The sequence below is a fragment of the Thecamonas trahens genome, assembly GCF_000142905.1.
Source record: "Thecamonas trahens ATCC 50062 unplaced genomic scaffold supercont1.70, whole genome shotgun sequence".
In the NCBI taxonomy this organism is placed as follows: domain Eukaryota; order Apusomonadida; family Apusomonadidae; genus Thecamonas; species Thecamonas trahens.
Window position 1 is genome coordinate 20,618 of NW_013657610.1, and position 21,831 is coordinate 42,448.

At 65.5% G+C, this 21,831-nt stretch overlaps 3 protein-coding genes across 3 annotated transcripts in view; 1 reads left to right on the forward strand and 2 right to left on the reverse strand.

The window, feature by feature from the left end:
- Positions 1-125, reverse strand: part of AMSG_11167 (cell-cell signaling protein) — a gene marked incomplete at its 5' end in the record, with an annotated part of 1,555 nt that extends 1,430 nt beyond the window's left edge. The window contains one exon of the mRNA XM_013897466.1: positions 45-125. Within this exon, the coding sequence (XP_013752920.1) occupies positions 45-125 (81 nt within the window). The remainder of the gene's footprint in view (positions 1-44) is intronic.
- Positions 126-226: 101 nt separating this feature from the next.
- AMSG_11168 (uncharacterized protein) lies at positions 227-1,213 on the reverse strand (the record flags this gene model as incomplete). Its single annotated transcript, XM_013897467.1, has 1 exon — positions 227-1,213. The coding sequence occupies one exon, from the start codon at positions 1,211-1,213 to the stop codon at positions 227-229; it is 987 nt and encodes a 328-aa protein (XP_013752921.1).
- Positions 1,214-2,412: 1,199 nt separating this feature from the next.
- Positions 2,413-21,802, forward strand: AMSG_11169 (uncharacterized protein; the record flags this gene model as incomplete). The annotated part of the gene is made up of 5 exons (XM_013897468.1): positions 2,413-2,438; positions 2,483-5,635; positions 5,785-12,517; positions 12,550-17,186; positions 17,216-21,802. 5 exons carry the CDS (start codon positions 2,413-2,415, stop codon positions 21,738-21,740), a joined length of 19,074 nt encoding a protein of 6,357 aa, XP_013752922.1. The 3' UTR covers positions 21,741-21,802.
- Between the last annotated feature and the right edge of the window lie 29 nt (positions 21,803-21,831).

The following is a 21,831-nucleotide window of genomic DNA, read 5'->3' on the forward strand; positions in this document are numbered from 1 at the left end:
GGGATGGGGATGGGGATGGGGATGGGGATGGGGATGGGGATGACTATAATGACCATGATGACCATGGCCATGACCATGATGACCATGGCCATGACCATGATGACCATGACGATGCCCATGATCATGATGATGGGGTAAAGTGTCGTGGCTACCAGGGCACCGACAGGGTCAGGAATGGAAAAACCCGGCTCACGACACCATAGCCACACAAACCTGCTCGTGGTGGCTACACAAACATGCTCGTGGTGGCAATGCCAAGCCCGATGCCGTCGCCAAACGCATCGGCGACGTCGATGGTGGCAACGGTAGCACCTGTCGCGGCGTCGAAGATGAGGAGCGTGTCGAACCTGGCGTCGACCGGGCTCGCAGTCTTGCCGACAAACAAGCCGCCGAGGACGGGGCCCGCGCTGGGTGTGCCGCTGTTGGCCGAGAAGAACGACGAGACAAAGTTGTAGCCGGCAAACTTGCCCGAAGGGCCCAGATCAGCCACCCGCGCACCAGGCGTCCACGTGCCGGACGCATAGCCCACGTCCTGCTGGAAGGTGTACACGATGGGCGCTGCGCCGTCAAAGCCGCGGGAGATAGCATACATCTCACCTTCGAGCGAGACGATCCCATGGAAGAGCCCGGCTTTGACATCCGAGGTCGTCATGGTGTTCGTCGTCAGGTTGCACCACGCCAGTTGGGCTCCGGTCGAGTAGAGGTAGAACGCGCCGTCGGCGGTGATGGCAAAACCCTCGTCAAACAGCCCTTGGTCGCACTTGGTCGGCGTGAAGACCACGCCGAAAGTCGGATCGGTCGTCAGCCGCCACACCCGCCCGGTGTTGAGGTCCACCCCGATGAACTCGTCTGTGCCGGGAATGGCCACCACCCCGTCGAGCTGGACGCCAGGCGGCGTCACCATCGCAGGCACCGTCACCTCGCCCGTCTCGAGGTTGATCACCCCGCCCGAGCCGAGCCCGCAGACAAAGGTCGACGCCGCGTCGGCACCGCCGCACAGCATACCCGTCCCACCAAAGCCCGGCACGTTCGCGAGGACCTCGACGGTGCCCGAGGCGATGTCGATAGCGACGGCAGCGTTGCCAAACGTGGCGTTGCCGCCCTTGGCCAGCTGGAGGAGCGAGACGACCCGCGACGGACCAGGCGCAGCGGCCGCCGCCGCGACCAGCGCAAGTAGCACAATCAGAGCGAGCGAAGCCATGCACGAGGTCATGGCGAGGCAATGTAAGAGTCGTGTGTGCCGCAGCTCAGGCCGTTGCAACCGCCAGGGCCACACGCCTTACTTAATACAGCCAAACCCCCACAAGCGAGTTTGGACAATGCTGTACTACTTCGAGCGTGAAATCGGCGCGGTTTTGACTCCGCGACGACTTCCGCTCGTGTGTGCCGCAGCTCAGGCCGTTGCAACCGCCAGGGCCACACGCCTTACTTAATACAGCCAAACCCCCACAAGCGAGTTTGGAGTCCCAAAAAAAATATAGCCACAAACATGCGGCGCACATGCAGTGCACAGCCGCCACACGGCCAGACCCCAGTGGGGTCACGGCCCACTCCACGGCCGGAACTGCCTAGCAGGGTACACATCCGCTCCGCATCTGACGCCTATCGGCCATCTGCAAAGGCAGTCGTCTGCCTGGAGCTGGCCCAGAGCTGGCTAGTGGCCAGGGCTGCCGCGGTGCCAGCCAACAGCAACCCGAGACCTTCCGCATGTGACTCATCTCAGAGAGCTACCTCCTGTCGGCACGTACGGCGACCAGGCCAGGTCGGCTAGGCCGTGCAGGGCGCGGGGAGACGACGCGGGCAGAGTCTCTCTCCCCACCCAAGACCCCCCATGACTGTGCCACTCCTCACAGAGGCTTGCGTTCATCTGCAGGTGACCTGCGCCAGCCGTTCGACCCGCACCCCGCAATGTCGAAGGGAGCTTTCTCGAGCACACTTTTCCAGGCTCAAGCGGCTTTTCTCGCCATTCACGCCTTTCCTTGCCCCAACTGCATTCCAGCGACCCCATCACAACGCGCATCATCGTGCCATACCCCATAAAGCAAGCTAACCAACAGCTCCTTGCAACTCGCTCTGCCCGACGCCGCCCTTCAACACCCCGGGAAGAATTTCCACGCTTCCATCACCTATGTCATTATTCAAACCATAAACTTATATAATTTCATTTCCATATTATCATGTTAATATTATTCACAACGCCTAATTTTAAATATACACTACTTTTACAGCACCGAATATACAAATATATTATTTTGGCCATTTTAGTACCCGTTTATAACTCTTTTTTTACTCATACCCTTGCCCATGCTATGGCAACCCCCCCCCCCCTTCCTCCACCGCCCCGATCCCGTCTCACTCACTTCCAACTCCCTTCACCCACCCCCTCATACCCCACGCGTCTCCCAAACTGCCATGCTCCGCAGCAGCAAGGTGGCGCCGTTAGCGTCAACAACTCCGGGCGGCCTACCGCGGCTCGCTGGAGCATCTGCCGCGCATGGCGGGCTCTCCGGCGCCGCGGCGGCCCGCAAGTACCGGGCGCCCCGGCTCGCCTGCCTGGCGCTCCTCCTTGCGGCCACCCTCGCCACCCTCGCCGCGCTCTTCCTCGTCCTCGTCCGGCCGGCCGCCACCGCCGCGCTAAAAAAAAAAAACCGGCCGCCACCGCCGCCGGCGCGCCGGCCCTCACCCTCGCCGTCTCGGCCTGCTCGCTCACCGTGGCGCCCGCACCTGCGCCGGCGCCCGCCCACGCCGCCTCGGTCGCCTTTGGCCCGTCCGGCCGCGGCGTGCTCGCCTACGACGCGTCGTCGAATACCCTCACCGTCGCCGCGGCCTCGCCGACCGCCCTCGGCTGCTCCGCCGTCCTCGTCCTCGCCCCGGACCAGCCCTTTGCCCCCATCGGCCTCGTCGTCAACGCCTCCCGCGCCGCCAACGTCACCATCGCCGCCGCGCCGTCTGCCCGCCTCGCCCTCGCCCCGCCGCTCTCCGCCGTCGGTGCCTTTGGCTCGCTCGTCCTGCGCCGGCTCGACCTCGCCGCCCCGCTCGCACTTGCCCTTGATGCCGGCGATATCGTCGGCGACGCCCTCGCCCTGCCGGCCGCCGGCGCCGGATCGGCCGCCACTGCCGCTGGCTCGGTCACTCTCTCCACCACCACCTCGCTCGCCCTCAGCTACACCGTGCCGTCCGACACATCGTGCCTCACTGCTCCGGTCCTCGCCACCCCACCGGCCTGCTCCACCGCGCCTGCCACCAATGTCTCCTCCTGCTCCGGCGCCATCCTCACCAACGCCGCCGGCGCCGCCCCCGTCGCCCTGGCCGCCTCGGCCTCTTACGAGGTCCACGCCGCCGTCCTGGACGCCGCTGGCGCCTTTGTCACCTCCACCGCGCCAACGTCACGCTACACAGGCACCGCCCGAAGCCTTGCCCTCTCGCCGGCCTCGCGCTCCGCCCTCGCCGGCCTCCACGAGGCCAACGACCTCTCCGACGTCGGTTACGAGCTCATCCGCTTCAAGCTCACCGGGCCCGGCGCTCCGGGCCACGACACCGCCTCGTACATGTGGGTCCTCTCCAAGGTCTTCCTCCGGCTCAACCTCCGCTACCTCCGTACCGTCTCGCTCGGCCTCCTCTCGCCGCTCGCTGCAGACCTCGAGCTCCGCTTCTCGCCGGGCTTCTGCCCGACAGACCCGGTCCCGGCCTCTGCCACCGCCTCCAACAGCCTGCAAGTCACCTCCCGGACCGAGGCCCGCCTCTTTGCCTCCTATCTCACCATCGCCGCCGCCGCCTCCTCAGACGGCGTCCTCGCCCTCCGCACCCCCGACGAGCCGGCCGCCTCCTGGTCCATCTACGAGTACGACCCGGCCTCCGAGCGCTACCTCCGCAAGCGGGTCTCTTTCCTCGACGACATGCTCCTTGTCATCCTCAACGGCCTCGCCATCCTCGCCTCGCTCCTCCTCGCCTTTATCGTCCTCTTCCTCACCCTCAAGCTCGTCTCCTCCCGCTGGAAGGCCGAGCTCGCCGCAGCCCGGAAGGCCCTCAAACTTCGCAAGGTCTCTGCTGCCGCCGCCACCGCCGCCGCCGCATCAGCCTCCGCCCCAGCTACCTCGATCGAAGCAGGCCCCTCCGGTGCCTCCTTCCTACAGCAGTCAGGCGTCTTCTGGTACTTTTCCAAGGAGGCCGGCAAGTTCTCCGAGGCCCAGCTGATGAAGAAGGCCAACGCCGCCATCATCAAGGGCAAGTACAACGACGATGGCTCCGCCCAGTCGCGCGCAGACGAGGTCTCGCTGGAGGACACCCTCGTCCAGCCAAAGCCCAAGTCGCGCGTCCAAGTCCTCCGTGAGAAGCTCGTCGCCGCAATCGACTTTTTCTTCCGCAACATCTTCTCCGTCATCTCCGTCTACGCCATCTTTGTCGCACCCACCGCCTTTATCGTCGTCGCCGCCTACATGTACGAGGCCGGCACCTCGAGCGTCATCTTCCGCATCGTCGCCGTCTCGCTCTTTGGCGCCAACCTGCTCATGGGTTCGCTCGAGTTTGCCTTTCACCTCTACCGCTTCTCCTCGGCCTACCGCTTCCGCGCCTACCTGCAGTGGATCTTCCACCGCTACTTTGCCGCCCTCGTCTATGTCAACCTCGTCGGCGTCTTCCTCATTCTCATGTGGATCCTCCTCGGCCTCGTCATCAACACCATCCGCGTCCTCCCCTGGGCTACTGCCGTCCTCACCATGGGCGGCCATGTCACCTTTACCTACAAGAAGCTCAAGTCGTGGAAGGAGCTCGTTGTCAACGCCTTTAAGGACGTCTTTGACACCATCCTCTCCATCGTGCCCACTCATCTCGCCACAAAGACCATGGGCGCACTCGCCGCCGCAGGCATCCCCGTTGCTGGCGCTGCTGCCGCAACTGGCGACGATCCAGACGAGCCTGGCCCGTCGAACCCGCAGGAGCTCATGGCTACCGTCATGGCCGCCTCGCGCTCCGCGCTCGACACCGTCTCTGCCTTTGAGGCCCTCGGCAACGCCCACACCGTCGCCCTCTTCTCCATCGTCTCCACCCTCACCGCAGGCATGAAGGCTGGCGAGCCGCGCTCCCAGCTGCTCCTCGACGTCATCCGCGGGCCTATCGCCTCGCTGCTCGGCCCCTTTGCGCCCGACGCCCTGGACCCCTTCCTCAACGTCTTTGCCACAGTCTTCGGCCTTCTCGAGGCGACCGCCCTCTCGTCGGCCGCACACATGCCGCACGCCATATCAACCACCAAACTCGACTTTGCGCGCTCCATGAACACTGGCGTTGCGCGGATGCGCGACATCGGCGACAGGCTCGAGACCCACATCACCCCCGCGCTCCGTAAGCTTTCTTTTGAGCTCTCCGCGCCCGACGTCCTCGCCCGCTTCTCCCCGCTCGACGTCCGCAACTGGCTCGCCATGGTCGAGCTTGACCTCGGCCCAGTCTCCGACTACTACGCCACGCTCTCCGGGCCGGCCCTCCTCTCGCTCACGCCCGACAACATCTCCGCCCGCTTCCCGAACCTGCCCCACGACATCGCGGCGTCTCTCCTTGCCGAGCGCGACAGGCTCGTCGCCTTTATCAACATTCGCCTCGCCAAGGACGACATGACACCCGACGGCGCCCACGCCCGGGCAACGTCTTTGCTCGCCTGCCCTCTTCGGTCGCAGACGCTATTCGCTCCTTTCCGGCCTCGCTCGACCTGCCGGCCCTGTGGGATGCCCTCTGGTCGCCGCCCATCATTGCAGGCATGGTCAAGGCCGGTCTCACCGCATCAGGCCCGGCAAGCGCAAAGACCTCCCGCGTCGCCGCCGCAGACGACGCATCGCTCTCGGGCTCGGGCTCGGGCTCAGCCTTCCACCACGACCGCGATGGCTCAGACTCGCCTCCCGACTCGCCCGGCGATGACCTCTCATACTCGTCGGTCCTCGGCTCGTACTCGGGCTACCAGCACTCGTCGTCCGACGTCGCAGGCTCCGGCCTCTACTCGGCCTCGGCCTCGGCCTCGTACTCGTCGTCCGACTCGGACCGCGCCGGCGTCTCGAGCATCGTCAACCCGGACCGGATGCGCGAGCTCTTTGCCGAGTTTACCGGCGCTCAGTTTGCCGCAGCAACTCCTGCAGACCTCCGCTCGCTTGGCCTCCCACTCTACGTGGTCGAGCGCGTCCTGATCGCCCGCGACTCGCTCTCGGCAAAACTCGCCGCCGTCCAGGCCCGCAGGCTCACCATGACCAAGCTCTACGCGCCCGAGCCCACCGACCGCCTCTCGGCTCTGGTCAACTCACTCAAGGCCAAGCTCCGCGCCCTCCTAGCCGGCGATCTCACCGCCAAGTTTATCGCCGTCTCGTCCGAGTCGTCGCCCGCCGCAGAAGGCCTCCTCGCCCACTTTGCCTCGCTCCTCACCTCGGCCCGCCATCCGTTTGCCCCGCTCTTCCGCCGCATGCTCACCGCTTGCCGCTCCGCCCCGGACGTCGCCACCGCCACATGGCAGAACTTCCTCCGTCAGCTCAAGGCCCAGCTACAGTCTAACGAGAGCTTCGCAGACATGGTCGTTGATGCCCTCCTTGCTGCTCTTCGCGCCGCGCCGCCCGTCCCGCACGCCACTGCCTCGGCCACAGAGCTGGCCGCCTGGGGCCTCCGCGTCGTCAAGGCCGGCCTCGCCTGGCTTGGCTCGCGCCTCTCGGTCGTCGTCTTTGGCCAGCTCACCGGCCTCGTCGCCGCCCCGGCCGCCACCCGCCACCCACTCTCGCTCACCGCGCTTGCCCTCGACGCCATTCCAGCCGCCCTCCACCGCCCGCATCTCGATGCACTCTTCACCCGCATCTTTACCACCATGCTCTCCAAGGGCTCCTCGTTTGCTCGGGTAGTCGACAAGGTGACCCAGGCATCGGTGGTTGACCTGCTCGGCCGAAAGCGCGGCCCGCGCCGCTCCGCCCCGTCCTCGGCCTCGGCCTCGGCCTCGGCCTCGTCGCCGACCCCCACTGCCGCGCTCCGTGCCCCGGCGCCAACCCCGCTCGCCGCCCTGGTCGCTGCCGTCGCTCATGCCGCGCCTGTCGACACGGCGTCGGTCGGCACGTCGGCCGCAGCCTCGGGCGCCGCTCTCGCCGCCGCCATCGATCACAACCTCGACAACTTTGAAGAGTACGTGACAAAGCCCGGCCATGTCACCGCCTTTGTTGACTCGCTCACCTCCCAGACCGAGTCAATCCTCCGCTCCGCCGGCCTCTCCGTCCTCGTCGATCGCCTCCGCCACCTCACCGACCGCAACCGTGAGTCCGAGTCGGCCGAGACCCACATCCGGCTTGCCTCCAACGTCGTCTCGCTCATCCGCACCGCGCTCAAGCTCGACGCCATCCATGTCCGTCTCGAGCTGGCCTTTAAGCACATGGCTTCGTCGGCGTCGACCCACAAGACCTCACGCGCCCTCAACGTCGCCATCGATGACCTTGCCCGCCTCGTCGCCTCGCCGCTGGCCAAGGCCAAGGCACTCGCCGCCGCACGTGCAGAGGTTACCACCCGTGCCTCCAAGGCTGCCGCAGTTGCCATCGCCTCGGCGCTTGACACCCCGCACCTCTTTGCCGAGCTCTTGGCCAAGCTCGGCGGTCGCACCTCGCTCGCAACCTTCCTCGCCGAGTCGCCGGCCAAGCTTGCGTCCGCCAAAGCCTCGGCCGCCCGCGCGCTTGCTCTCCGCATGCGCGACACGCTCGCCGCCAAGCTCCACCTCGGCCCGGCCGTCTTCCGCTCTTGGATCGCCGCCGGCTTCAAGGACTTGCTCTCCGCCACAATCGTGCTCGAGCCGCTGAGCAACGCCCGCCACGCACTAGCCTCGCGCATGGCTGCCCTTGCCGACGCCCTTGACGCGCTCTCGGCCGAAATCACCACTGCTAGTACCGACGCCAACCTTGACGACCCAGCCGTAACCCGAGCGCTCGAGCTGCTGCTGGCCAAGCAACTGACGCTCTCGGCCAAGCTCTCGTCGCTCGGTGCTCTGGCAAGCTCAATCGACGGCGCCTCGCTCGGCAACGCGCTCTCCCGCGGCTTCCCAGCCTCCCGCACAGTGGCTCTCCTGCACGTCGCCATCGCGCCCTCTCTCGACCCGCTCCTTGAAGCAGTCGTCCACGTCATGTCGTCGGTCTCGGGCTCTTCGGGCATTTCCAAGTTTGGCGCCCAGCTCGCGTCTGCGCTCTCGGCCCCGCTCGACCTCTTGGCTCGCCAGACCGCCGTCCTCATCGCCAAACTCGAGGACGTCCGGACCGTCGTCGACGCCGACGACGAGATCCAGGACGCCATCGATGCGCTCGAGGCCACGACGCAGACCTCGCTCTTTGGCGAGGTTCTTGCCCCGGCCGCTGTCTTTGATCTGTGGGACGCTGCCCTCGACGCCTTTCTTCCTCCCGCCCATGACCTCTACCTTGCCCTCGCCGGCGCCGCAGAGACCGTCTTTGGCGCGGCGCCAGCAGACCCGGATGCCGTGCCGGGCAAGAAGAGCGCCGCGCTGCGCCGAAGCGTCAAGGCCCAGTTTGTGGCGCTGTTCATGATCCCAGCAAGCGCCGCCCCGGGCGTTGAGCTCAACGCCGCCGACTCGGACGCCGCCGACTGGCCTGCGACACTTCACGCCCTCGACTCGCTTACAAGCTCGTCGGCAGCGCTGGTGGATCGGGCCTCGCTCGCCTCGCTCGCCGACGCCCTGGCCAGCGCCCTTCTTGATGCCCAGCTCGGCTCGGCTGACGCCATGGGCAAGCTCATTGCCGATCTTGTGCTGGCAGCAACGCCCAACCTTCGGGCCTTTGTCGCCGCCGTCTGCTCTCCGTTTGTCACCAGCTGCGAGGAGCTCGTCCACGACAAGCCACTCTTTGAGCTCGAGTCGGTGGTCCGCGCCGTGGTCGAGGCCGCCGTATCGGCCACGTGGGCCGCCAAGGCGGGCGGCTCGCTACAGGCCGCGACGAAGCCGTTTGTCAAGGCCATGACCTCGATCATTCGCAAGACTCTCCGCTTTGTCACTCAACCCTCGCTTGCCCTGCCTGATGAAGAACTGGAGAACCTCCGGTGGGCGCTGCGGAGCGAGGCCAACCTCATGTCCGGGAGCTCGGGCGAGAAGCGGTCGCGGGTCCAGGGCGCCATCGCCGCCGTCGAACTCGCGCTCGCTGCCGACTCGTTGGCCTCGCTCGGTGGCCACGTCCTCGACACCCTCCTCGGCGCTATGCAGGCTGTCGGCTTTGCCGCCTTTGCCGCGCCGTTTTCGGCAGTCAAGGCCGCTTTCTCGCGGGCCGGCTTTGACGCCGCCCTCCTGGATGCCATGCGAGCCGCGCTGCTCGACAAAGTGCTCGATCCATCGGTGACGCCGCGGGGCTCGCTCGGCACCATGCTTGCCACGCTCGTTGTCTCGCCGACAACCGCCGCTCTGGAGGTGGTGCCCAAGGCGCTGGCCGCTATGACCGCGGCCATGGCGCCCGCACCGCTCCTGGTCACGGGCGCCTCCTCGGCCCTGCTCGCAGCCTTTGTCACCCAGCACGGCGACAGCCTGGCCAAGGCTGCCGATCCGACCGCTTCGCTCGCTGACGGTCTCGTCAGCTACCTCCTTCGCCCGTTTGAGGCCTTCTTTGACTCAGCCTTTGCCTGGGGCTCGCAGGGCCTCGACGCGCTTGCCGGCCTCTCCATCGACGCCATCATCGACCCGCTCTGGGCTGCCATGCCCGTCGAGCTCTTACTGGTCAAGTGCCACGAGGTGCTCGAAGAAGTGTTTGGCTTTTTCTCCACCGGCGTCATGTCAACGCTCCGCTCGGTTGTCGGCGACATGCTCAACACCGCCGGAGCCGTCGAGGATGCCTTTGCCTCGCTCATCGACGCCGTCCGCGGCGCGCTCATGTCGGTCCGGTCGGTCCTGGCCGGCACCCCGGTCCAGTTTATGGAGTTTTTCCTCGACTATGTCGACACCCAGCTCGCCGAGGCGCATGTCTTCCACAACATTGTCGACTCGCTGCTCGACGAAATAGGCGCCCTCACCGCATCGCCGGCCGTGGCTGTTGCGGCCGCGCGTGAGGGCGTGGTCTACGCCCAGACCGAACCGCAGCCGACGGTGCCCGGCGTCATGGCGGTGGTGCTCAAGGCACTGGCTTCCAACTCACCGTCGCTGGCCGGCGCCCTGGTCCAGGTTGTCGCCAAGGCCGTGGTCCCATTCGACTTCCTCATCTCACTCAAGGACGCCATAGTCACCATGGGCACTGGCGTTGCCGCCCTCATCCGCGAGTTCAAGGCCGGCTCGTCCTCGTCCTCGCGCGAGTCGTCGTTCAACATCGCCGGCCTCGCTGCAGCGCTCGGGCAAGTGCTCGAGGTCATTTTCTCGCGTGTCGACCTGCGGCAGGTCGTTGAGCGCGGCCTGGTCCCTATGGCGTCGGCAGTCGTGGGCAGCATCCCGCCCGACGCGCTCGACGAGATCTGCTCTTCCTGGTTCGACTCGCTGTACGAGGCCGTACTCTCGCAAGTGGTACCTGAGGTGGTCGAGGTCCTCCCCAAGAGCCCTGCCTTCCGCGATGCCGTGGCCTCGGTCTTCAACCCGGCAGTGTTCGAAGACGTGCCGGGCCTCGCTTTCCTCGGTCCCAAGCTCCAGGCCTTCCAGAAGAAGCTCTCGGGCCCGTACTACTTTGACATTACCATCGGCGATGTGTTTGCCTCGTTCAAGACCGCGGCAGTCAAGGCGCAGCGCGGCGACTGGGCAAGCACGCTCAACGAGTTTGACCCGGACCCCAAGGTCACACCGCTGGTCAAAAGCCTCGTCCGCAAGCCGCCGCCGGGAACGCCCGCATCGCTAAAGGCCTACGTCTCGCACTACGCCAAGAGCATCATGTCGGACTCGGTCTTTCCGCATTTTTGCGAGGCGCTCGTCTCAGAGATGGTCTACTCATCGACCACAGTGGTTGAGGGGGTGTTCATGGTCCTTGTCGACGCGCTCTCTCGCGAGCCGGACCATATCCTGCGCAACGCGCTCAAGCCCATCCTCAATGCACAGGCGCGCTTCCGCAAACGCATCCAAAGCGACGGCGGGGCGGTCATGGGCGCCTTTGAGCGCAAAGCCAAGGTCGGCGGGCTGGTCCCGAGCTTGCTTGGCGTCCTCGTCTCGCTTCCGCTCCGCGGCCTCTCGCCGCTCATTGGCCTCGTCGCATCGCACTACGCCACGGCGCTGGAGGAGGAGGAGCTGCTGGCGATCGTCAACCGAGTGGGCTCGCGGTACCTTCCGCTGGCCACGACCTGGCGCGACTTTGTCATCACCCACCTCCATGCTTTTACACGCGAGCTCGTCGAGCCGGACCTCAAGGCCGAGGTGGACAAGATTGTGGACGACGGCGAGGCCGTCGGCCGCGAGCTGGTGGCCTTTGTGTACGAGATGGCGACGTCGATGGTCGAAGACGTGCTCGACAAGGCATCCGGGACGGTGTCTGCCGCCCTCGACGAGCTACAGGGCCTGTCGTGGGACGAGGCGCAGGACGCAATCAAGGGTGCGATTCTGGAGGCGGACGCGCTGGTGAGCCCCTGGGCCCGGGCGTACTCGACTCTGTACTCGGAGGGCGTGGGCGCCATCGTGGCCGACTTTGACCGCGACCTTGCACGGGCCCACGTGAGCGTGGCACTGACCAAGCTTAGCGAGCTTGTGCCCAAGATGCTTGTGCGGCGGTACGACGTGGTTGTCAAGGATGCCGCTGAAGCGCGTGGCCTGGTCTCTCAGGCCTTTGCGGACATGAACGTGGTGCTGGAGACCGATTTCGGCCACCGGAATGCAGAGAAGGCGCTCATCGACGTGCTGCTAGCCCTGTGCACCGCGCCACGGGGCGCTCTGCCTAGTGCCGATACGGCTGTTCGCGAGCGCGTGCTTGCCGCCATTGCGCGCGACGGAATTGTAGACGCACTCCGCGGGGTGGGCGAACGGTCGCCGCTGGAGCGGGCACTCGAGGTCGCCGAGCTGTGGACAAAAAACTCCCACGGCGATCTCGGTGAGATCGACGCGCTCGACGACTCACGGCGGAGCCGGCGGCACGACGTCCGCGACGCATTGCTGGTCGACAACGACGATGTTCAAGGCCGCTCGCCCGAGGCGCAGCTAGTCAAGCTCCTCACCTCGCTGGGGCTGGAGCGCGAGGTTGAGCGCGGTGCAGCGCGCGGCGCCCGGGTCGGTGCAACCGGTGGCGACTCGGACTCGGACTCGGACGACAGTGAGGCTGGCGGCAACGAGTGGCTCGATGCAGAGCTACGCGAGGCGGTGACGCTTTCGGAGGCCGGGCTCTCTATGTCGGACCGCGAGCGGCGGCTCTGCAAGACCCGCAGGGTGCTGCAGCGGGTGATGAGGATCTCGGGAAGCTCGACAAAGCAGTATCCAAAGCTCTCGCTGCACGGAATGGTGCTGCTCGCCCGGGTATCGACCAAGCTGCTCACTGACCTGCGGCAGCTCTTCCACATTGTGGGCGAAACGGACGAGGCCGACGGGGCGGTGCTCCGCGAGCTCTTTACCCTCAACTACGTCCTCATCCACGTCCTCCAGTTTTCAAGGCACGACTGCCCAAGACAATGGACGAGGTGGCGAGAGGCAAGGCCAACGCAGCCGAGGCTGCGCAGCTGTTTGACATCCTCGACGCGCTCTTTGAGCTCATGACCTCGATCGGCCACCGGGTGCGGGTGGTGCAAGGCGAGCTGGCAGTCGGTGCCCGGCTGACCCGCGGCTACCGGGAGAGCGCACAGGCGGTGGCAGTCGCCGCGCTGGATCTGGCGAGCTGCCTGCTGAACACGGGCCACGCGTTTGCGCGCCAGCTGGCAGGCGAAGTGGCCAAGGCCTCGGTCAAGGCTGCGCGCGTGGCGAGCAAGGCTAAGGGCAGCGCTGCTGATGCCGAGGCTAGCGGGAGCGAGGCCGAGTACGAGGCTGCGGTGATGGAGGAGTTTGACTCGGCGGCATGCGAGGCCGTCGTTGTTCTCCTCATGATCCATGAGTCGTGGCCGGGCTTGCTCGTGGGCGGCGCGCGGGTGCCAGACTATCTGGTGGCACACACCGCGGAGACGTCCGGATTCAAGGCCGGGAGCGAACCGCTGGACGCGTCGGCGTCACGGAGCGAGCAGCTGCGGGTCCTTGCCGCCCGCGAGGGCGAGGTTGCACTCGAGGTCTCGGGCTGCCTCTATGCCGTCTCGCGGATCTTTGCGTGTGCCCAGCTGAAACGGGTTGCTCGTGAGGCCGTGGTGCGTTACGGTCGGTCTGGTGCAACCGAAGGGGCGCTGGCAGCCCTGGTGGGTGGTCTCGGCGATGAGCGGGCTGGGTCGTTGTCGTCGTCGGACGAAGATGACGAGGCTCGCCCCAGTGGAGATCCGACCGGCGTGGGTCTCGACTCGCTGGGAGCCACTGTGGCCGAACTCTCCGAGAGTGGGCTGGACAAGGCCGGAGCCGAGGCTATCGAGCTCATTGAGTGGATGGTGCGGCAGGCAGCGCCGGTGCCGGGCGAGCTGCAGGATGCCGAGTTTGTCATTGCGCTTGCAGAGGAGGCGCTGGTGACGTACGCTGGGCAGGTTGTCGGGCGGAAGCGGGCACTCGGCTCGACGGCGCACAAGATGAAGCGGACGCTGGACGCAATGGGCAAGTGGCGCGAGACCAAGGTGAACACCCAGATGCCGCTGGCGTTTGTGGCGCACGCACTCGGACTTGGAGCGCTGGACGCGTCGGCAATTGCGGTGGCATCGTCGACAACCAAGACCGCGCTCGTGCGTGAGCTCATTGACATTGCCTACGACGAGGTTGTCGGTCGGCCCGAGGTGCTCTCGGAGGCGGTGGCAAAGCTCCCGATGCGGACGAGCTCTGTCTCGCTCAGCGCGATTGTGGAGAGTGTGACGGCGGCGGTGGATCCGCACGCGCTGCTGGACCGACTCGTCGGTGCCATTGTACGTGTGCTTCTGCGGCCGCAGTGCTACGTCGAGACTGTGCTGCAGTGCATCGGTGAGCGCGAGTCGCCGCGGTCTGTGCGTGCAACGATCATGAGCCGGCTTGCGATGATGAAGCGGCCATTTGACAAGGAGCTTGTCAAGCGGCTGCTGAACCCGAACGGGGCGCCGCTGTTTGTGGCGTCGACCAGGACGCTTGAGCGTTTCAATGCTGCAAGCAAGGTGGGCGACGCGATGGTCAGCTACCTTGCGGTTGCAGTGCCACGGATGGTGGCGTCGCTGCCGGGCACGCTTCAGGAGGAGATGCAGAAAGAGGCGCGACTCGCCTTTCGTGCTATTCTCTCCAACTTTGTGCTCTCGTTCCAGCACATGCGTGGGCTGCTTGTGGAGGACACCTTTGAGGCAATGCTCGAGGTGTTTGGCCTGCCATACGGGACGATCCACCTCGGGCGTGCGTCGAATGTGATGTATGTAGAGACGCGCGCCGCGCGTGCTATTTTGGACGGGCTCTCATCGGTACCGGCCGGATGGGCCGAGCAGGACTTGCTTGAAAAGATGTGCAAGGTGCACAGCTCTGCCGAGACCCAGGCCGGGGCCCTGCCCGAGGCGGCAACCGGCAACGAGACTGTTGAATCGCAGCGTGAGATTGTGTCTGTGGCCAAGGCAACGTCTGGCTGGGTCATGGCACGCATGGAGGGATCGCTCAAGTGGAGCGCCGCCGTGGAGGCTATCTTTGGCGACGAGGCTCAAAAATCATCATTTGGCCAAGCAGGGGAGCTGGAAGCCGAGCTGGAAGCCGAGCTGGCTCGGATGGAGTACGAGATCCGCGCGCGACGCGAGGAGCAGGCCGAGGTGCGGGCAACAGCAGCTGCCGAGGAGGGTGGGAGCGAGGACCGCACTGTCAAGGCCAAGGCCAAGTCCAAAGCCAAGTCCAAGTCCAAAGCCAAGTCCAAGTCCAAAGCCAAGAGCAAGGCCAAGGCCGATGCGCCCATGGAGCTGTTCAAGGTGGCGGACGCGGACGCGCGGATTCGGCGGTTGGAGTGGCGCGTCGAGGCATTGGGGCGGGTGCTCCGGGTTGGGCGCGAGCTCAGCCCGCACGCCGAGAACAGCGCTGTGCTGGAGGCGCTGTGCGAAGTGGGCGAAGCGCTCAACGAGTTGTGCAAGGTGTACACACCTGTGAGTGCACAGCGTGGCGTTGTGCTTGCGCTTGTGGCGCAGATCACGCAGCAGCTGTCAACAGAGGACTTTGGTGACCTCGTAGAGGAGGTGATCGAGGCCGGACGCGTGTTTGAGAGCGGGGCCGTAAGCGCAGTCGAGTTTGTGTGGCTGCGGATGGCGCTGACGCTGGACACGCGGCGGACGCTGGGTGGGCTACTGGAGCGGCTGCAGATCGGTGTGAGCGAGTTTGGGCTGGACATTTCGTTCAAGCCGAACGTGACCGACTGGTTGTACGAGACAATGACGGACGAGGCCGCTGGAGTGCTTGCCAACAAGTTTGGCGTGCGAAATCGCGAGACGTTTACGATGGGCAACCTGTTCGGCGACGCGACCGGCTCGTTTGCGCGGTATGTCCTGAGCAGCGACTCGTATCACGACAAGGTGCCTGCGCGACCGGGTACGTTTGCGCTGAGCGACGAGGAGGTGGAAGAGCTGCAGAGCCACCTATGCCAGCTGTTTACGCGGTGGAAGGTTGCCCTGACGGGGACGCCACTGGAGCTGGTGGCGTACGCGCTGCAGTACAAGTGGACGGCAGACTTGGGCTCAGAGATGGGCCAGGTGTGGATGAACTTTATGTCGGGACGGATGTTCGACTGGCTGCTGTACGAGGAGATGTTTGGCAAGGACGCGATGGGGCGGTGGCTCTACGCGCGCGAGGTGGAAGAGTACCTGCGGCTGTGTGACCGCGGAGCTGCCGGACGCGAGGAGGCTGTAGCGTTCTTCAGCAAGTGGATGGGCGGGATCAAGGGCTTCTCGTCGCGCAACAGCGCCCACGGCCGGGCTGGCAATGTGTACCTCTGGTTCCGTGGGATCATGGAAGACATGATAGCGGGCGACTACTTTTTCTGCTACTTTGACGAGGCTCGGGCCGAGGGCTTCAAGATCAAATCGATGCTGAAGACGCCCGTGCTCGAGCACGAGCTGTTGGGGCAGATGACGAAGCTGCTTGCGTCGTCGAAGCGTGCCAAACAGCTTGTGACGCACGCGGCGGTGGAGGCGGTGGGTCCTGTGGCACAGGTGGTGGTCATCAAGCTGCTGAGGCAGTTCCTCCGCAAAGTTGTGTTGGGCAAGCTGAAGGATGCGCTGCGCCGTGTGGACGCGCGTGTGCTGGAGGAGGTGATGGCCCAGGTTGTGGCTGCCGTCCGAACGTCGCCACTGGCCAAGCTGGCAGGTGTCTTTGAGGGACTGTCGGGCGGCAAGGTGCGCGCGATTGTGGGCGCCTTCTTTTCTGCCTTTGCCGACGCGTTCCTCCGGGCGCTCGAGGCAGACATGGGCAAGATGACAGTGTTCGGCTCGCAGATTGTGGTCAGCTTTGTCGAGGCGCGGCGGAGTGGCGTATCTGTTCCCGAGCTGCTGGCGCTTGTGGAGGCGAACCTGGGCATGATCGTGGACATTGTGAAGGAGGTCGACATGGAGGTGTTCATGTCGAGTGTGGTCGGCGAGCTTGTGGAAGCGCTCATTCCGGGGCGCGTCCTTGTCTCGCTCCGCAAGCTCGGCGCGACATGGTCCAAGTCGGACTCGGAGGCGGCGACGCTCGGTGAAGGAAGCTCGAGCGGGTGCTGCGGATGCAGAGGAGGTGGGAGCCTTACTGCAGAGATCGACGACGACGACGGCGACGGCGAGGTCGGTGAAGAAGACAACGGGGCCGTGGACTTTGGCGAGCTTGTGGAGGCGCTGGCAGAGCTTGTGGGCGAACTGGTGACCGAGAGCGACTTTGGCGAGCTGCTGAGCAAGCTCAAGGGCGTTCTGGGTGTGCCTGCCATGGCTGTGGTCATGGACGGCTACCGGAGGCGCGGGCTGGACTACGGCGGCAGCGTCGTGGCCAAGTTCTACACGCGGGTGTTTGAGCGTGCCGGTGTTGGCTCTATGGCGTATGACGAGCTGGTGGAGATGAGCGAGCGTGCAGAGAGCGGCAGCGGAGCATCGTATGTGGCGATTGTGGACCGGCTGCTGAAGGCGTCGGAAGGCGGGGACGAGGAGAAGGACGCCACCGACGCAGAGAATGCTTACGACGCCGACGAAGAAGGCGAGGAGGAGGAGGAAGGGAAGAGGAAGACTCGCTTGTCAAGGCGAGCATGGAAGAGGCGTTGAGCAAGCTGGCGCCGAAGCGGATTGCGAAGGCTGTGGCGCAGGCCGAGGGCGAGACCGAACTGCTGGGACAGTTCCTGCGGGAGCTTGTGGGGCTGGCCAAGGTCATCACGTCGCGGAGCGAGGGCGGAGCCGACGGAGCAAGGGCTGGCAACGGCGACGAGGGTGGCGACGATGCAGATGGTCGGTCCAGTCGGTCGATGTCGCAATCTGTACATGCGCTCGCGGAAGTGATGCACAACATGGTGTCATGGCGGGAGCTGGGCAAGGAGATGGTCGTCGAAGCAATGACCGGCGTGGAGCGCAAGTTCAACGCCGAGATCTGGCCAGAGTTTGCGGGGCGTCTGCGGACGCAGGTTGCCGAGGCGCTAGAGGCGCTGGAAGACGCTGAAGACGAGGACGATGAGCTGGAGACGGCGCGCGAGACCGTGACTTCAGTGCAGACGAGCCTGTTTGGGTACCTGGAGGTGGTGGCACAGGTCATGGTGGCATCGACCGAGAGCGGCGAGGTAGAGCTCGCGCTTGTGCGTTCGCTGTATGCCGATGGCGAGAGCGGGTCCATCTCGAACATGGTGTCTGGCAAGCGTGGCGGAGGCTGGGACGTGCTGGGCGTGCTCGGGACGGTGTTCCCGCTGCTGGGACAATCGCTTGCGGTGCTGAGCGAGGGTGTGCCTGGGGCGGATGAGTACTTTGCCCAGCGGAACGACGGGTTTGGTCTTCGTGTGCTTCAGGTGCTCAACGAGTGCCGCGTCGACACGGGGCGGCTGCTGAGCTCTGGGCACGAGTCTGAGGCATTCGAGTTTGCGGACGTGAGTGGGGCATCTGGAGCATGGGAGCAGGTTGTTGTGGATGCCATCAAGGCTGTGTTCTTCCCGTTCTCTGAGTCTCTTGGCCCGCGCGGGTTCGACATTGAGCAGAGCGCGAGCGAGGTGCTCGGCGATTTGGAAGAGCGGATGCTGGACTTGCTTGACTTTGTGCAGCAGACGCTGCGCGGGTTCTGGCGGAGCGCTGTTGCTGCGGTGGACGAAGACCAAAGCCTGGGTGCCCAGCTGGCCAAGCGGGCGTGGGCGGTTGTTGGCGAGGAGCTGCGGCGACTTGCGGTGACCGGGCGGGAGGTGCGGCGGATGGGACGTGAGGTACGTGGACGTCTGGAGTTTGCGTCGACCGAGGTGATGGAGCGTGTTGGCGGAAGCGTGGAGGAGGTGATGCGGTACGACGAGGCGATGCCTGCGGCACTGGAGGCGTACCAAGAGGCCGAGGGCGCGTATACGGCCGCCAAAGATCTCGTGGAAGGGCTGCTGGGCGAAGTGAGCGACTACGTGTTTGGTGAGCTGCTACCCGGGCTTGTGGGCGAGGTCTTTGACCTTGTCCTCATTCCGACGTCTGCAGCGACGGCGTCGTGGAAGGCTGTGCTGCCACTTGTTCTCGAGTTTGTGCAAGAGCTTGTGAGTGCGTCGCCGCTTGTGCTTGTGAACCAGATCCTTGGGCTTGCAGCGAGCAAGGTTGTGGACGGGCTGCACTCGCAGGAGGCGATGGTGCTCTCTGTGCTGCGATCGCTGCGGCTGCGGCTGCAGGGGCTCGTGCGGCAGCCGCGGTCTGTGTGGCGCGGCGTTCAGGCTGTGGGCGGCCTACTCGAGTCGGGCGCCGACGGCGACGTTGTGCTGCGGCGCGTGTTTGCCTGGGTTGACGTGCGCGGCCTGATGCAGGCGCTCGCTGCAGAGCTTTGCTCGCTGGTTGTGGCGCCGCACAAGGTGCTGCTCGGCGGGCTTGTCTCGCCGCTCGCGGCTGCGGCTGCGAGCCAAACGGAGGCGCTGCTGGAGCTGCAGGGGCAGCTGCTGAGGCAAGCGCCCGATGTGTGGAGCGAGGTTGGCGAGATTGTCAAGCGCGCTGCGATGGTCGGCCTCTCGCGCGAGACGCTTGTGTCCGGCATCCAGGGCCATGTGGTAGGCGTGGCCAACGACCAGGGATGGGATGCCGAGGAGGGCCTTGTGCTCAACTACTTTTACGTGTTTGACCAGGTCCACGACGGCGTGCTCAAGCTGATGAAGAGCAAGTTTGTGATGCGGGTGGAGAATGCTGTGGCGCGTGCGCGGGAGCAAGCGCCTGCGGCTGTGGAACAGTTTGTGCTCCGGCTTGTGCTTGGGTGGCTGGAGGGCGGAGGGAGCGAGACGTCGCTCCGCGGCTTCCTGGAAGGCGCGACCGAGAACGTGGTGACGTTTGTGTCGCAGGTCGAGGGCCTGGCAGAGGAGCTGCTTGTGGGCTTTCTGGAGTCTGCAGGCGAGGCGCTGGTCGAGTACGCAACCGAGACGCTGCTGGCCGGTATCGGGCAGGCTGCGCTTCGGAACGTGAGCGTTGTGGCGCAGCAGAACGCGAGCGTGGTCTCGTTGCGAAAGCTGTTCAACGCCATGCACGACCGAGTGCGGGACGTGGTGAAAGAGATGCTGCAGCACGAGGCGCTTGAGGATGTCCTGGCCAGCGGCGAGGATGTGGCCAGCTGGCTGGAGCCTGTGTATGGCTGGATGGCCGACGGCGGACTAGAGACGTTTGTCGGTGGCTCGCCGGACGCCGAGGATGACGAGGACGTGGTCGATCAAGTGCTGCGGCTGTGTAAGGAGGCGAGCGGCGGCGGACAAGGTGGCAGCAAGGTCAACGAGGTGCTCGCGGCTGTGGTGAGCGGGCTCCGGGCCGCGGTGGAGGACGCGATGGAGGAGGGAAGCGAAGGCGTGTTTGTCATGGCGGCGCGAGCTCTGGAGGACGGCGTGCTGCAGAGCCTGAAGGACGGTGGCGAGGCCGGCGGCGCTGCGATGATGAGCCGGCTGATGGCGATTGTGGCCAAGGGCATGGAGGCTGTTGCGTCGCGGCGGAGCGAGGATGTGCTGGCGCTGCGGCGGTCGGGCGAGCGCGTGGACGAAGCCGTCGAGGTACTCGGAGGCGAGCTCTCCGAGTCGATCGGTGAGGACTACTACGAGCGTGCGTTTGTGGCGTCGTACGTGCTGGATGTTGTGTGCGAGCCTGTGCTGCGGATGATGGTGTCGTCAACCAGTCCGGCGGCGATGCTGACGAGTCTTGTGGCGGCGCGAAAGAGCAGGAGCGCGCAGATTGTGGTGAAGAGCTGGCCAAGAATTGTGGCGCAGTTTGCTCAGCGTGTGCTGTCCGAGGTAGGCGGCGCCGACGGCGACGATGAGAGCGGCGGCGAGGGGCGGCGGTGGAGACCGCTGGATTTTGTGCGGTCGTTCTTTGGCGACGACGTGGGCAGGGCGGCGATCAAGGTGGAGACGATGGAGGCCGTGGCGCGCGCGTCGGGCAAGTGGGTGTCGCAAGTGGTGGCGCCCGTGGCCAAGTCTGGCGCCGGGGCCAACAAGGCTGCTGGGGCAGGCGGAGCGTCGCTTGTGGCGCGCGGGCTCGGACTCCGTGGGCTCGGGGTGCAGGCGTACGTCGAGGGCGTGGTGGACGGTGTTCTGCTCAACGGGCCGCTAGGCCCGGTCTTTGCGCCACGGTCCGGTGTGATCAAGGCTGCAGTCGCCGGGCTCGATGAGAGCATGGCCGAGCGGAAGCTCGGGCAGCTCATCGGCGAGCTTGTTGCGGCGAGTGCACGCAAGGCGGCAGAGGGCTCTGAAGAGGCGCTGGTGTACCTCGTGCGGTTCCTGGCAGCGCCGGAGCTCGGCCCGCGATTTGTGGAAGCGCTGCTTGTGGGCGCGAGCGTGGGCATTGCGAGCGTGCAGGAGGCGGTTGCGAGCGTTGTGGCGTGGGCGCGGCTGATGGTGAAGAAGGGCGCCGGGAAGCGAGGCGAGGTGGTTGCAGCGCTTGTGGGCCAGTGGCGGGCGCTCCTCGCCGAGGTCCCCGCCCTGGCCAAGAAGGAGATGGAGTCTGGCGGAAGCGTGCTCGAGTCCGAAGTCCTTGCGCCGTACCGAGAGGTTGCGGAGGAGCTTGTGGGCAAGATCCTGAGCAACTCGCAGTCCACCATCCGGACGCTCAACTCTGTGCTCGGCAAAACGACGCAGGTTGTGGAGGGAGGGAAGCGGATGCTGTCGTCTGTAGACGAGAAGCTCAACCGTGGCTTTGCGGTGATTGTGGACGATGTGGTGGCCGAGGTGAAGAGCCAGACTGCGGGGCGGTCGTCGACTGTGGAGGAGAGCGAGCTGCGTGACAAGTGCGCAGATGCGACAAGCGTGGCGATGAAGCAGCGGGTGAAGAGCGTGTTTGGCGTGAGCGACACGCAGCTTGCAGTGAGTCTCGGCGTGGCCGTCCTCCTCCTGGCCATCATTCTCGCCTTTATCTTCCTCGGTGTGAGCGCGTTCCGCGGCGGTGGCGCGGCGACAGCGCTCATCAACTCGATCCTGGTGGTGGTGGGTGGGTTCGGGACGAGCGCCGGTAACTCGAAGAGCGGCAGCGGCGTGTTCCGCATGGTCATGCCCAAAATCCAGGCCTTCCTCGAGACGTGGGTGGGCAAGGCGATGGTGGGCGGGCTGGTGAAGGAGATTGCCGGCGAGGTGGTGGTGGAGATGGTGCGGGACGACGCGCTGCTGTGAGTCGCGTCCCAGCCCCGCAGACCTTGCCCGGCTCGGCACTGCCGATGTCAGCCACAGTGGTAAACAATGAGCAAAGTGCAGGCGGGCAGGC